At 35.3% G+C, this 16085-nt stretch overlaps 1 protein-coding gene across 1 annotated transcript; it reads left to right on the top strand.

The window, feature by feature from the left end:
• The first annotated feature begins 2864 nt into the window (after positions 1-2864).
• On the top strand, positions 2865-13229 carry LOC589832 (zinc finger MYND domain-containing protein 12). The gene is made up of 7 exons (XM_789464.5): positions 2865-3043; positions 4039-4183; positions 4935-5106; positions 5620-5789; positions 10484-10730; positions 11642-11787; positions 12758-13229. The coding sequence occupies exons 1-7, from the start codon at positions 2937-2939 to the stop codon at positions 12905-12907; spliced, it is 1137 nt and encodes a 378-aa protein (XP_794557.4). The 5' UTR covers positions 2865-2936; the 3' UTR covers positions 12908-13229.
• Positions 13230-16085: the final 2856 nt, after the last annotated feature.

Genomic DNA, 16085 nt, shown 5'->3' with positions numbered 1-16085 from the left:
TGAAACTTACAGGTTTCCCCGATTAAACTCCAATTATTTTACTCAATGTTTCGGCATGATTGGGCAAATTACCATCCAAGTTGGAAATGTAATCGTCCTAGCATGTTGAGCAGTGGGTTGCCCAGTATTAAAAAAAAAGTAAACACAATAATACAAAAAAAAATGGATCTAAAATAATTAAATTGCGTTGTGTTGGGGCGTCACCGGGGCGTCATCTTTTGAATGTGAACGTCATGACAGTTACATATAACTGCATTCGAGCATGGTTTCAATAGATACATAAGGTATTTTGAGTTGATTTCTTGAAAGTCTTTGAGATTGCAAGAGTTTGAAGCGTTGAAAGCTCAAAACAGATGTCGAACCACCCAATTAATATTTTGTCATCCACAAAATTAATTAAAGGTGCTATGTCCCATTTGCAGGCCAACAAATGAAAAGATTAAATTCCAACGGCATTTGAAATACAATACTAGTTTAGAACTTCCCTCAAATGAAAAGGGCTTTAAAATGTCTTTAAGTTGGAATATAACGAACATTAGTGATCGAATTGACTTTAATAGTCTGGTTTTCATACCCTTATACCGAATGGTCGTGCGTTTTGTGCTGCGCAAAGATTTAATCAGTTTAACTTTGGCCATTAAAAGAATTGGGTTATTGATGTAAACAAATGCTCATGTACTCTTTACAGCTCATTTTATGTATGCTATTACCAAAGAAAAAAAAAGTCAGTCAGTCACTCAATAGTGTCTGACAGTGAAGTCTAGAAAGTAAACGGGTTTCCTTGCATAATTTATATAACAGTATTATATAACAGTATGTGAATATTTATGTGAAGGTAGTGTAATCTATTTATCATGATAAATAACTGCACCCATTTGTGTTGTGTTCCTCTACTCTTCTCCCCCTCCCTCTCTCTTTTTCCCTCTATACCACCCTCCTTCTTTAACTCTTTTCCTTCATCATTATATCTCTACCCTCTCTGTCTATGCTTCTGTTTCCTTGTATTCCTACATCCCAGTTGCAGTTTCCTCACCCCCCCCCCCCCTCTCTCTCTCTATCTCTCTCTCTTTCTTTTTTGTCCTCTCTCTCTCTTTCCAATCTCTTTTCTGTTTCATCCATCGTGATTGGACATTGTATCAATGAATAATAGTTTGATTGTAATGTTACCATGTTTTACCTGATGCATTTTATCAATTGTCACTGTGTTATTGTAAATTTTCGCAATTCGGCTTTGCCGCAATGAAAGTATTTTAATAAACCAATTTGAATTGAATTGAGTTTGAATATTAGGATACTGATAACGTTTAAAAATCACAGATAGGACATCCATGATATGTTTATAATTCCTGCAAAGCTCTACAGAATTTGATGTTGGCTGCGAATTGTACATAGTACCTTTAAAATCCGACATTAGGTATTTTTCTTAAAGGATAACTGGAAGAACAAAATGAAACTTTGTCAAGAATTTTAACTTTTGAACAATAAATGTTTCTTGTTTGTCCATCAGTCACAAGCTGGGGCGGGAATGGACATGAATAAACTCAAATGCAATCATAAATTCTGTATAGCACCAACAACTTGCAAAACTCTTAGATATCATGATGGCCATCGTTGGTTAATTGGTGGAACGGTTGGTTGGAGCAACATGTAAGAAGAAGAAGAAGAAGAAGAAGAAAAAATTATCTTTTTATTTTTATTGCTGAAAAATTTCAGTAGGGTGGCCTGGATATTCATAAATGGGTTCTATATGTTCTCTATATTGAGACAACTTTAGATGTTATAAACGTTGAATGTACTAAAGCGAAAAGTTACTATAATTTAATGCTAGAAAAGAAAAAGAGAAAGTTGGTTTTCATTTTTTGCAAAATATTTTAGGCCTACCAGAAACATTTGTTTAGGAAGATATATTTCAGTTCAAATTTAATAAGATAAGAGACAATAATATCAAACAATATAATTTCAAATTAATTCATAGGATATTGCCCTTTAAAGACAATCTCTTTACATGGAAAATCGTCACAGTCTAACAAATGTGAAATTTGCCGTGAAAAAGAATCTATTGAGCACTTTATATTTCGTTGCAAGAAATTAAGAATTTTCTGGGAAATTATCTCAAGAATTTTATAATTCATCTATAAAATAGAAATTGAAATTGGTATGAAAATGTTATTGAGTGGATAAAGATCTCTAAAATAAATAACAGAAAATTTACTTTACTTAATTTCTTGATAAATTATGCACAACTGGTAATATACAAAGATGACATAAAGCGGAACTTTGGGGAAGTACCAGCCAATCCAAAGAGGTAAATAAATAATTTTGTTTCATCATTGAAATGTTATTTAAAATACAAAGAAAATATAAGATACTTCGATAATGAAGAAATTAAGAAAGTAATAGAAATGTTATAATGATCATTTTAAGAAATTATGTTGATCATGCATATAATTCATATGTTTCATTCTACTTGTTTTGTAAATAGTCTACATGTATTTTGAAATGGAATATTCAAGTCCCTCTGAAGAGGTAAGAGAAAAAATGAAAATAAATGGGTTCTATGACGCATCTATGATAATGCAATGAAGAATATTTGGATGCGTCATAGAGCCCATTTCTGAAAGGTTTATCATTGCCAGTCTACAACTAGGGACAATCTCCAATGCGCAACCTATAAATTGTACATTAACATGTCTAAAACTTCTATGAATTATGATTAAATATTTTAATGTAATATTTTAAATATTAATTTATTAAATTTGATCTTATCGTATTTGTACTAACAATTTATTACATGAATACGTCTTAGCTGTGCTGCTGAAACCCGTAGCCATTTGATCTGCAAGTTGGCAACTTTTTTGGCTAGCAACGGAACGCCGAAATAAGTCTGCTAATATTATTTGTAAACATTACGAATCTCGAGTAAAAAATATATTAAAATGACGCTAAATCCATTATCAAATCCAAAAGGTGTTAAGCTGTTATGTGAACTTTGCCAGAAACCAGCTTTTGTACAATGTACAAGATGCAGAGTAACGTATTACTGGTGAGTACTAAGTAAATGTTAAGTAAACACTGCTGTACTTTCCGCATTTTCATCTCACCTATGTCCCACACGTTGTATTTCGTGTAAGCCCCTAGGCCAGTTATATGTTCTTCCGCAATTCCGTAGGCGTAGTAGTCGTACGTAGAGGATCACATACTATCATCATGTAATGATGTATTATTTAATTTGACACGAATATGATTATGAATGGACATATACTTAGGTATTTCATATATTTTGGTCCATTTTTACCTGATTTGTTTGATGTTCAACTGGCACTGCACTGTTCCAGTCAATCAGTTTTCTCATACTCGTAGTCGTAGATCTATTTCTTTTCTTCTTTTTAATCTTATTCTTACTTAGTCAAAATAAATAAATTAAAACCAAATGAATTATTTATATTAGATCTGGTCGTTGCGTGAGGCCTACATGTTGAGTTGTTTTGTCTTGTTTAATTTTTTATTTTGTTAGTTCTAGATCTAAATATCATCACTCAGGATGGACTTTCTGCTTTCTGACAGATAATCAGCTTATCAATCCCAATGACGATGCATTATCATGATTGACATTGTTATGCTAATTCTGTAATCACCCTCCGACCCTCGGCCATATTATTGCATTACCTTTTGTTCTCCTCTTTGCACAATGTTAAAAAAAATAGATCTAGACCGACAGTAGTACGGTATACCGTTTCAAAAAGTAACAGCCTCTTTTCACTCTCTAGTCTAGTGACTCGCTCCTTTATTATGGAACTCTAGCCAGAGGCTCAGACTGCATTTTTAAGGTCATATTACTCAGTGCAGCTGCACTGAGTATACTATTATGACCTTAAAAATGACAACTTTGCGAATGAAAAATTTGGTGCAATTTAGTTAGGCTCTGTTTTGCTTTGTACTTGCATGGATCTATATTTTCTTGTTTTCTCAATGAAAATTATTTTTAAAATACAAATAAAAAATTATTGATATTGAAATATTTTGCAATTACCTTCACAGTGGAGTAGAGCACCAGCAAGCGGACTGGCTAGGGATCCATGAGAAGATCTGTCAGCTCCTCATCCCTCTCAGAACCACCCAGGTATCTTTCCTCTCCTCGGAGGAGCAACGCAGGAAGCAGGAAGCCGAGATGCTCGAGAGAAGGGTAAGATCTTACTACTTCACCTATCAGATCACTATTTGGTGGACAGGTTAGACAGTAGACGTAAAATTTGGAGAAAAAAAAGTAAGTTTACGTGCAAAAAAGGATAATTCTTTTGGAATGTTTGCAACACTTCATGATCACAATTTGCACAAAAAGGTCATATATTTCAAAGAGGAAACTGCAATTTGCTTTAGGTAAATTATGCGAAAATATGTGAATCTCTACTTGATATGCCAAAAGTAGGATTATATTTTAAGGACATTAGGTACTTATGTTTTGGGCAAAAAGGGGTTATACATGTATTTTGTGAAAAATGTTGAGAGTCTACAGATATGCCATTTTTTACTCCACTAACAATCGGACACTTATCCTCACTCTGCAAGGGGTGTTTCATAAAGCTGTTTGTATAGTTACGCATGACTTTACGAACGACTTGTATATGAAGTGCCAGGTAGGATGCCCAAATTTTTTCCTGATATTTCCAGTAACCTCAATTAAATTATGGCAAAAAATATACTTTGCATTAAAAATGTTTGTTATAATAAAAATGTTAATCTACATTTGCACAGTTCAACTTAAGTTGATGCAATTAATAATGATTGAGCATCCCATTTGGCTTTTCATATACAAATCGTTTGTAAAGTCATGCGTAACTTTATGAACAGCTTTATGAAACACCCCCCGGTAAGATGATATGACCTACAGAAATTGCCATTACTTTCAATCTTGAATTTTCTTTCAATTTCTCCAGGAACACATGATAGAGCTCACCAGGACAACAGGCCAGAAGCTACTCTTTGAAGGCAAGCACGAGCAGGCGGTCCCAGCGGCTATGCAATCTCTTAGGTTCAGCATTGACGTACACGGGCTGGATAGCATAGAATTGGTTCCTTCGTACCTCATTCTGGCTGAAGCAAGCATTGGTATGACCCGTTCATTCGACAGTGATCTTATTTTTTCTTCACTAGGGGGGTGTTTCACAAAGACTAAGATCAATTTTAAGTTGGATTTACTATGGCAGGCTGTTCATGCCACTGTTTGCTATCAGCTTCTACTGGCATTGGTCTATCAAGGACATACAAATCATGGTCACAAATCATAATGGTGAGAGCTAACAGTAGCATGAATGGCCTGCCATATATTTAAGACCAACTTAAAGTGGATCTTAGTCTTTGTGAAACACTTCCCAGCATTGTATCTGGGAGGCAATATGTCTCCATTTTATACTAACGTATTCTTCTCTCACAAGCATTGTATCAAAGTATGACAAACAACAGCTAGTTTAGCTCCACTCTTCCCTGGCATTTGGTAATCTACCCATCTCAAATTTGATTTTTTTTTTTTTTTTTTTTTTTTTTTTTTTTTTTTTTCCTTCTATCAATCGATAGAGTTTAGTTCTGAAAGCTTCACTATTAATTTCATGTTGCATGATGCAGGGCTTCACAAGCTCCAGCAAGCTGAGGAATACCTTGCCCAAGCCCAGTGGACGGTGGTGAAGACGCCGGACGCCAGTCATGCCATGAAGTCCAAACTCTACCGCAACTGGGGACTGCTCTATGCAGCAGAAGGCAACTACGAAGAAGCGCTCAGGAACCTGGCTGACGATGTAAGTTCAATACTGTATTTACTGAGAGAATGCCTGATGTGTGAGAGAGCTGATGGTTTATTGCCATTTGGTCTATGTACAACCAGTTGGTCTACTACCCGATTGGTCTATTCCCATATGGTCTGCACCCAGCCCACATGGTCCCATAATCATCTTTTCTACTTATCAATTGGTCTAATGTCCATTTAGGCTAATAGTCATTTGGTCTAATTTCCATTCGGTCGAAAGTCTACTACCTATTCGGTGTAATAATCATTTAGTCATGAATAATAAAAATCATCAAGACCTTATGGATAGTACTAGTAGACCAAACAGGCTGGATATAACTGGGAATTAGACTACCAATTTGTCATTAATCTTAATGAACAATAAATAAAACGAGTTAGAGACTTATTGGAGATTAATAAGACTAGACAGCAATTCACTGTAGAGATTGGGACCCACAGCTTTTAATTGAGGTCATCAATTTACTGATATCGCCAGAAACAAAGAAACATCCAAATAATTCCAGATGTGATATTTGCGTATACACATAATCAAAAAGAAATTATTTAAAGCACCAATCAGAATTGTTAATTCTGTGCAATTCCAGTTTGTTATGACAATTTACATTATTTACCCTAACATGGAAGCAAAAAAACATTGTTTTCAGAATACTGCCCCTGGTTCATGTTTATTTTGTGAATATATGTGCAGTTAACAAATGGCCATGCATGAGTGGATGAATCAATTGTTTAAGGATACAATTTATATACAAAAATTAGAATTAATGCTAATATTGTGATTACCCTGGCCCGTATTCTGAAGTCAGGTTTAGTTAAACCTAGGTTTAACTTTAAACCCGGGTTTAACTAAGCCAGACTTCAGGTCTAAGTATCATTTCAGTTTCTGAAAGCCAGGTTTAGTTAAACCCAGGTTTAAGTCTAAAACCCAGGTTTAAAGTTAAGCCAAGGTTTAACTACCATGGAGATGTAGTCTGCTTCTACTGCACATGCTCAGTACAGCTCGTCCATCTTCAAGGGTAGCTGATATAGGCTTTTTTATAGCTGGATTTCGTGCTGCAAATTTAATAACTTCAATTTAAAATATTCGACACAAACAAATCTCTTTCGAAGCAACCATTGAACGTTATGACCTGATTTTTTGTTTTGTTCTACCCTTTGATTTATTGTCAAACTGCTGAAAAAGTCTGAATCGAGGTGGAATTGTTCTTTACGAAAAATAAATAATACAAAAATCAGGATTCTACAATTCCAGAACATCATACAAATGCTCTAAAAAAGATTTAAATGACTAAAAGAGAAACTAAAAACGATCAAAAATACCTTCTTGATGCAAAATAACTAGTCCAAAGTCAACATTGCAGAAGCTCATTTGTTTGATTTTTTTTTTTTTTTTTAGGACAATGGAATCCTTTTTCGAACCGACGTGTCGGGTATCGGATACCTCGGGTATCACGATCTCCTTCTTGGTCACCGTGCGCGCATCATCGATCGTGCGCGCATTCATTCGTTCAAGTATACACACAGTTCAGAAATATTGCATTGTCCTAAAAAAAAACGCTTGAAATTCGACCATATTATATGAGCTTCAATGTTGACTTTGGACTAGTTATTCTGCATCAAGAAGGTATTTGTGATCATTTCTCTTTTAGTCATTTTAATCTTATTTAGGTCTAGATCTAGATATCTAGATCTAGACCTCTATATCAGGATATGCATCTTTCGGGGCATCTTTAGGATGTTATGGATGTTTTGACATCATAATATTAATAGACTAGGCGCGCCTAATCGGTCTAGAGTCTAGACTAGATCTAGGGCAGAAATTGTAGGATTAGATTCTACCCAAAACTCTACTAGGTCTAGAGTTCCGGCTTAACACACTCGTTGGCTCTTAATTATGCTAATCCATGATTGTCTTATAGATATAGATTTAGCTCTTCATTAATTTACTCTTAATTCTAATTCAACCTTAGGCCTACAGTTTTATTTTAACTCGCATTTGTTTACATCGTTGGGACCCAATTCAAAAATGTGCATTGCACTCACAGTTTCAAAACTACGTGAGCATAACGTCAAACTAAAGGTATGGGGCTACTTTATTTGTTTTCCTCTGCAACAAAGTGATACGTGTTGTCGATTTACTTTGGCAACTTTTTAGTTTCAAGTATTGTCGTACTATACAAATCACACAATCTTATATAAAATATAAAATCTTAAGACTTAGAAAATATTAGGCATAAAGATTCAATAAGCAAATGAAGTATCCAAATTAATGTTCAAACTTGCCGAAGGCATAAAATCGCAAGGCCCACTTTCATCCGCAAGCGATGTGTGTGTCACCTTGTACTGTTGGAGTCGGTGCAAATCGCTGTTTGTTTGGTATTTAAAAAACAACAGCGATGCAAAAAAATCATCGTCGCAATGATTATGAAAGGTTCTTTTCTTTTCACAAGAGGTCTCTCCGGTCTCATTATTTGCAATAATTCGTCGTAATGCCTTTTAATGGTGTCTTCTTCTCCTCTGAATTTCCAACAAATAGTTAGACCTGACTTAAGCCAGACTTAAACTAGGTGTACCCCAGGTTTAAATATGTGTACAATTTCCACAGAGTTAGACCAGGCTTAAACCTAGGTTTAAGTTAAACCTGACTTCAGAAACGCAAAATTAAACCTAGGTTTAAATCTGAGAGTTAGGCGAGGCTTAGACTAGACTTAAACCTAGGTTTAAAGTTAAACCTGACTTCAGAATACGGGCCCCTGAGTTTATGAATGTGGGAAAAATATGAGAAATATACAGGATATTTATTGGCTCAGTGAAACCAACCCCACGCCTTGAGCACTCCACAGAGTGGATTTGGCGCGGTATAAGTTACATTATTATTATTATTATTAACCAAACACATACCTGCCAACCACCCCGATTTAGGCGGAGTTCCTCCGCATTTTTCATACCAACTCCGAATTCCGAATGCATGCCTCAAAACTCCGATTTTTTTTAAATTTTAAATTTTTTTTTTTTTAATTTTTTTTTTTTTTTTAGAGTGTAATGCACTTGGAGAGTATATAACTATTATGTTTGTATTTCGAAATGTAAAGCGCCTTGAGCATGTTCATGTAAAGGCGCTCAATAAATACCAATATGTATGTATGTATGTATAAGACTAAAGCATAACACAGCACTGATAACCAGATCACGCCAACATCCGCGCTCGCGCTCATAGAAGATATACACAGCGCAGCCCGAACGTGATCGTTAGTTCCCCCCCCCCCCCAATCTACGGGCTACTACCCCAATCCTTCGGTGGTTCGCGACCTCGTAGTCCATCCAGAAAAATTTACTCCTAATTTCTCTTGTCTCAGGTTGGCAGGTATGACCAAACAGGAAGCTTCCATATGTGCAGGTCTTAACATTAGACAGTATCTACAAGAAAATTGATGAATTCTTACTAGTTTTCTTTATTTCTTAGAGCAATCTTAATTCTAGTATGCTGAGAAACGTGTCGGCCTGTAGACCAACCACTACACATTCTGTCTTTGACTTCGTCTGACAGAAGAAAAACTGCATAAATATAGAGACTCATTACAAGAGCCTTTTATATGGCAAAATGTAGGTTATCCACTCAAGTATGATTAAGAGGAGTGTGTGTAGATGTTCAGCACAAAGGCCTTTGTGTGGAAACCATGTTCAAAGGGACAGATTAGCATGGGGATGCTCTCGCATTTGAATAGAACAAAGAAAGTTCTCTTTCATTAGTACCCATTTAGTAGTGCATGCACTTAATAAGGGATTAAGACTCATTAGCTATAGAAGCTACATGGGACGAAACAGTAATGATGGTGATTGCGATTAACAATGGTTAATTACAGACACATATAGCATGTTCATGACAGTATAGGTTTCAACTTAGTTTAAGTGTCTGCTAAAATAGCCCATCAAGTTCCTTAAAACATACATGTATATTCCTGGATCACCATGCTTAATTCAACTCCAAACTACCAAAGATTCCCATGTTTTTATTCCTTTCATAATTTTTTTTAAAGGGTTAGCAGAGATGAAAAAGGGGTCTATGATTTTCTGGTGACAAAATTGCTTTGTCATCAAAATCCTCCACCAAACCAGTTCCTAACTTAAACCCTGAACCAAACACTATATACCCTAACACTGACTTTAACCTTTAACCATATAGTCCTTTCCTAAAACCCAATGACATCCCATGCATTCACCCTGTATCATTGACAAAATGACGCAATTACAAGTTGCTAGAGCAAATGTTTAATAACAAAAAATACACAAAGAGGTACAAATGATGATTCAACCCAGACCATACACAGGGGGGGGGGGGGGGGGGGGGGGGGGGGGTTCAGGGGTCAAACTTTCAAATTTTAACCCCCCCCCCTCGAAAAAATCTTGCGTACGCCCCTGATTCAACCAAACACAAATTGGTAACTCTGTGACATGGTCTTGCCAAGGTCCCCTTCCATTTGCTCTGAACTAAAAATAAAAAAGAGAAATTTTTATTTTCCCTCAAGAAAATTTTCATTCAAACATCCACCCTGAATATATATTATTGCAAATACTATTTCTGTTCAACCCCTGTATTAAAAAATCTATTCCGTCATTAATAACAAAGAAAATAAAAGTTTATGAAATACCAATGATAATACAATCAATTCATAACTTCTTTCATCACAGATCTTCAATGCTTCAGAGCAGTACGGCACGGACAACATCGGAACCTCGGGCGGCTACTTTCACATGGCCAACGTCTTCTTCCGTCAGAATCACATGGACGTTGCAGACTCCCTCTATGGGCGGGTAACGGACATCTGGCACACCCATCTGTTGAGACTGGTGAGGGCGCGCACCCATCGGGCGGAAACGCCAGCAGGGGTAGGAGCCGTGGCGGTGGAACTGAAGAAAGCTAAACCAGAGTCACTAGGTAAGACCCTCTTTGGTAATTGGTAGGATTGGGATCAGGTTGGTAAAAATGGCATTTTGGACTTTGGGGGTGGGGGGGGGGGGGGGGGGGGGTAAAATAAATTAAATAATGATAAAAAAAAATGGTAGCGATATACTTCTGTATTGCTTGCAGCGAGGAGCCATTGCGGTCCTTCAACTCGGTGATTGCTGTAGCAACCATCTCGGCAGCCATGGGTGACTTGATAAAATTATAAAGTGTAGGGATGAAAAAATGAGTGTCTGCAAAATCTAATTCGTTTTCCACCCATCCCACATTTCTAGCCTTTATTGATCGGTTATTTGTCATGAATCTTTGGGGCATATATTATGAAATTGCAAAGGTTTGTCATCAAGTTGTTGTACATAAAAATCCCAGTTGTGATTAAATTGATTAGAATTCATGAAATTGTATGACATCATTATGCAATCTTTCCATTAGTAATATTCCGAAACTGTTTAATCATTTATATTCAATGTACATTATATTAATTGAAGGAATTTTGAATATCGGTCAAAAGTAGATTGTAACCTTTCATTGCCACTTTGGTGCGGATATCTGCATTATCAGTCACCTGTGCATGGTTATTTACAGATGGGATGTAAATTTTTACATTATTTTTTTATACCAGTGAATTTATCTGTCACTACAGATAGTCATGAAACGATTTCCAGAAAACCAACCATATATGTAAATGTATAGTATGTACTCACCTTAATGTTTTCATTATTTTCTTGAATGTTTATATTATTTTCTTTGAATGTTTTCATAATTCTCTTTGAGCGTTTTTAAAATTCTCTTTTAACATATTTGTTATTCTCTTTTAACGTTTTTTTTTAATTCTCTTTTAACGTTTTGATTACTCTCTGTTTGGATCTTGTCTATATCTATAGATGAAGCGCAAGAAGCGGAAGCCAATCAAGTCTTACATTCCATCCATGACATCCGAGAGCAAAGCAATCCTCAAGATCCGGTTACCATGGCGCTGGTCTGCCACGCCCTTGGGATGCTGTACTTCTTACTGGAAGAATACTCAAGGGTGAGTATTGGGAAATCCCCTTATAATAGTAGTAATAATGATATACTAATGTCAAGGGTTCTGATGGGGCAGTTTAATAACTATTGCCCAACGTAATCTTGAACCAGGTCAAGGGGAAATAGTGCAGTCTTGAGATCACTGAGGAGCTATAATTTTTCTCTGTGATCCAGAAAATAAACAGTCACTATCTTTTTAATGGTTTGCCACGCCCTTGGGATGTTGTACTTCTTACTGGAAGAATACTCCAGGGTGAGTATGGGGAAATCCCCTTATTAATAGTAGTAATAATGATATACAAACGTTGACTGCTCTGATGGGGCACAGTTTGATAAAATTATTGCCCTATGTAATCTTAAACCAGGTCAAGGGGAAATAGTGCAGTCTTGAGATCACTGAGGAGCTATAATTTTTCCCCGTGACCCAGAAAATAAACAGTCACTATTTCTTTTATGAATGCATCCCCATGTCAATTCTCAAAAAGAGACATTTTAACAAAATATGCTTTAAAAATATATTTATTTGTAGACTCTAGGAAAATTTACTCATCTAAGAGCATTACACACTTCACTCTATGCCTATCCGTTGTTAACTTCAAGCGCAACCACTACGTCCTTGCATTGTACGCGAAAGCAGAAAATGACTAAGACTAATCTTAGAATCTTTATATGGTATATAAAATGATTATTATTATTAAAGTCGAAATGCTATATCAAGAGACACTGCAGTAGAGTATATTCATATAGTAGCTGCGCTATATAAACTGATCTAATTATAATTATTATGATTATCAAAATAAAAAGAGTGGGCCCTGCATCAATAATGTTATTGAGTCTAAGTAGTCTAAGAGACTACGAGACTATAAGTAAAGTAATGTTTTACTCTTTGACTGACGGGACAGTTCTTCATGCTTCTACAAACCGAAGGACTTTCAAACAATTCTCATTTCTTTCTATTTTGCTATCCTTCACAGGCAAGAGACCTCACGGAAAAATGTCAAGCGCTGATGGAGTCGTCCGGCGAAGAGGATTCAGAGCTGATGGGTCACGTGGCAAACTTCAGTCAGGCCTTGCATGAATTACCTAACCAGAAGGAGCAAGGCTTCCTTGCTGGTGGCTACTAAAACACCTTGACCTATTCTATTCCGACCTTGAAATGATGTTGGTGGGGGTGATAAATTCTTGTAACTCCGTCCGTTTCTGGCATTTTTGTGTGACCAATCAACTTCAAGCTAAGGACTTACTCTGTTTCTGACATTTTTGTGACCAATCATCTTCTAGCTTAGGACCACTTGATGTTCTGATAAAACCATGTAGTGCAAACCGAGGGTTCAGTGACACAAAGACACAACTCCATATTTTGACGGAATGAATATTTGATATCAAAATGTTCAGAAAAATGTGGGCTTTCCAGAAAAAAAAAGACTTACCGGTAACTCCACCCAACACCCCATTAAAGTCAATGGCTAGCGAAACATAGACTTAACTCCTTAAGGCCCAAGTGGACCTCCATCTTTAAACCACTTTTTCTCAAAATGTCCAAAATGGAGTTACGTCTTTGTGTCACTGACCCCTCGATATCTACAAAAATACTGCCTTAAGCAACCTGTATAGAGAAGGTGGACAATGCTCATACAATGTTTGAAAATGAACATTCTGTCACTTTAGTGAAACTTTTACTTTTTTCAGTTACAAGGTTTTATCACACCCATCATGCACCAATGATACCAAGTATGGCCATCCATGTTAAAATCCACCGAGTGGTCTCTGGAATACCTCTGCATGGGGAAGGTGAAATGGAAAATAAACATGTCCTCTTTCATGGACGTTTACTAGCCTATATTCTTGGGAAACTACATGTAGCTAGTGTGCACAGGATTTGGGTGAAACTTCTATAAACATTATCTTTACAAAGCTCACCCTTATGAATTTTATGTACACCTTGCAAGAAACATGCTGCCGTCCATTTCAAAATAGCAAAGCAGTCTCTGGAAATTTTCTTCCGAACTTAAACAGTTGAAATCAACATTTTCATGGCTATTTATCACAATTGTTAAACTTGGTAAAAAGTATGTTTTATAAATGATGGCCAAATTTGACATGATGTAATGGAACGAACATGAAGAAAGAAATGAGACTCATGAGACCCTAGGTTTTGAGACAGAAAGCCGCTATTGACGTAAAAGCCCTTGGCTTTGTTCTGTATTTAAATGTTAACATAAATGTTGGCTTGCAAATATGATTTGCGAATGTCTGCTATGCAATTGACTATCCTTGTGTTAAAAGTTATTTTTCTATGCAACTTGTTTTTCAAGGAATGGTTGAAAAAACAAATTTCAGCGTGAAATATCCTGCCTCAATTAATGACTGGGTAATATTGTAATCAGTTGCGATACCAACTCTGATGCTGTTATCTAAATCTATAGGACTAATTTAGTACTGCAGCAGAATTACCATTCTTATTATTGTGACTGAACATTATTGAACAATTGTTAATTCAACTACTTTCTTGACTAAGTCCGAAAAGTTTTGATAATACCTTAGAATTTACAAAATATCTCCCTCCTTTTTTTTGTAGGGGGGGGGGGGGAGGGATTAAATTCCAACCAATACTTGCTTTGGAACCACTACAGATTCAATTTTAATTACATTTAGTTCCCACTCTTTTGGCATGTAGATAGTGTGCATGCACGTTTCATTACCGTTTAATCCGTTTTCTTCTCTTTGTCTATAAAGTAGCCATATATTGACTTTTATTAATTGTTAAGGAAAACTAAGCACATAATAAATAATGAAAAAGAAAGAGAGAATTTTGATAAGGAGAAACGTGAGCAAATTTAAAGTTATAGTAGATGTTATGTAGGAACTAAGCAATGAGCAGCAATTGTAACACACCCAAAGTATTCGCTAAAATGTAAATATCTATGTATAATAATATGTTGGTCCATTCTAGTCTATTCCATTTGTAACAATTCATTCTAATTCAATAGAAACTTTTATCAATTGTATAAAGAATACATTTACCACTTGAAAATAAACAGATATTTATTTGAAATGGTTCTGCATGCTTCTATCTTTTTACATTGTCCTTTGTCTAGTATCCTTTGCAATCCACTGTGTTAATGGCAGACAAAATTGCTCAAAAGGATATTTATATCTCCTTATTTTTATTTCTAATTTTTCCTTTTTAATTTTCACTTGTTATATTTTGCATTTGTTATCAACATTCTGCCCGAGGTTGTGACCTTAAAGGTAAAACAAAGTTTTGGGAAATTTTGAAAATGGCCGCATAGCGATACTTTAACATTTTGATAGCACCTATAGGCAGCCATCCAATGGTAGGCTATAGGCTGCAAACATGAAAATGTCAGAATATGCAGTTTTGATATTTAATTTCCAAATGGGAATAGCCAATCGGTCGATTTTAGTTTAGAAACATTGTTTTAAAGCTAAATTAATATCTTGACAGGGAGCTATACAACATAAAGAGTTTATTATTTACAATTTCATCTCTTTAGACTCTATTTCAACCGCGACAACGATCACTGAATATTGTAGGATTGCATATGCTTCCAATATGTTCATTTGAACCAAATTCATAAACCCATACCAAAACTTTGTATTACCTTTAAGTTTATAATGAATAATGACTATGTTCACATTCTCTTTCTTAGGTAGATAACTTAGAAATCATAAATTGCAGTAAAAAATAAACATATGAACACAAATGAAGTATGAACTTAAAATGACCCACAGACATTCGGAAATTAACAAAGGAATTTAATAGACACTATAATGCCAATGGATATTGCATCATTTGAGATTTTGAGTCAAATTATAAATGATAAAGGCAATTTCAGTAATAAAAACAAAGAATAATTTAGGCACAACAAATAAAAGACATTGTACATCCTAACAAAAACCTGAATTGCATTGAATCTGCAGCAACTAAATTATCATACCCTAAAAAGAATTATCAATAGAGAAAATCAATCGAGGTTCAAAGAATTTATTAGCCTCTATTCCTTAAAAAAATCAATGCCATTTTCCTTTTTGGGCACTTAAATTACTTTTAGAGTCTACAAATGATTTAAGTGCCCCAAAACAAAATACTATATCCCACATATATTAACAAATTGTAACTAAAGAAATATATTGAAACACAAATAAATAATAATACAGTGTATGTAATTAAAAATATATTTAAAAGAATATACTGTGTGTAAGCACACACATTTGAGTGTTATCAACCTTGATTCCTTGATCCAAGTTTAAAAGATTTTAAATTTCTGTCAATAATCT

The sequence above is a fragment of the Strongylocentrotus purpuratus genome, unplaced genomic scaffold, assembly GCF_000002235.5.
Source record: "Strongylocentrotus purpuratus isolate Spur 01 unplaced genomic scaffold, Spur_5.0 spur5_scaffold_16, whole genome shotgun sequence".
NCBI lineage: Eukaryota > Metazoa > Echinodermata > Echinoidea > Camarodonta > Strongylocentrotidae > Strongylocentrotus > Strongylocentrotus purpuratus.
Note: the sequence above shows the minus strand (reverse complement) of the source record. Positions and strands in the feature narration are given on the sequence as shown.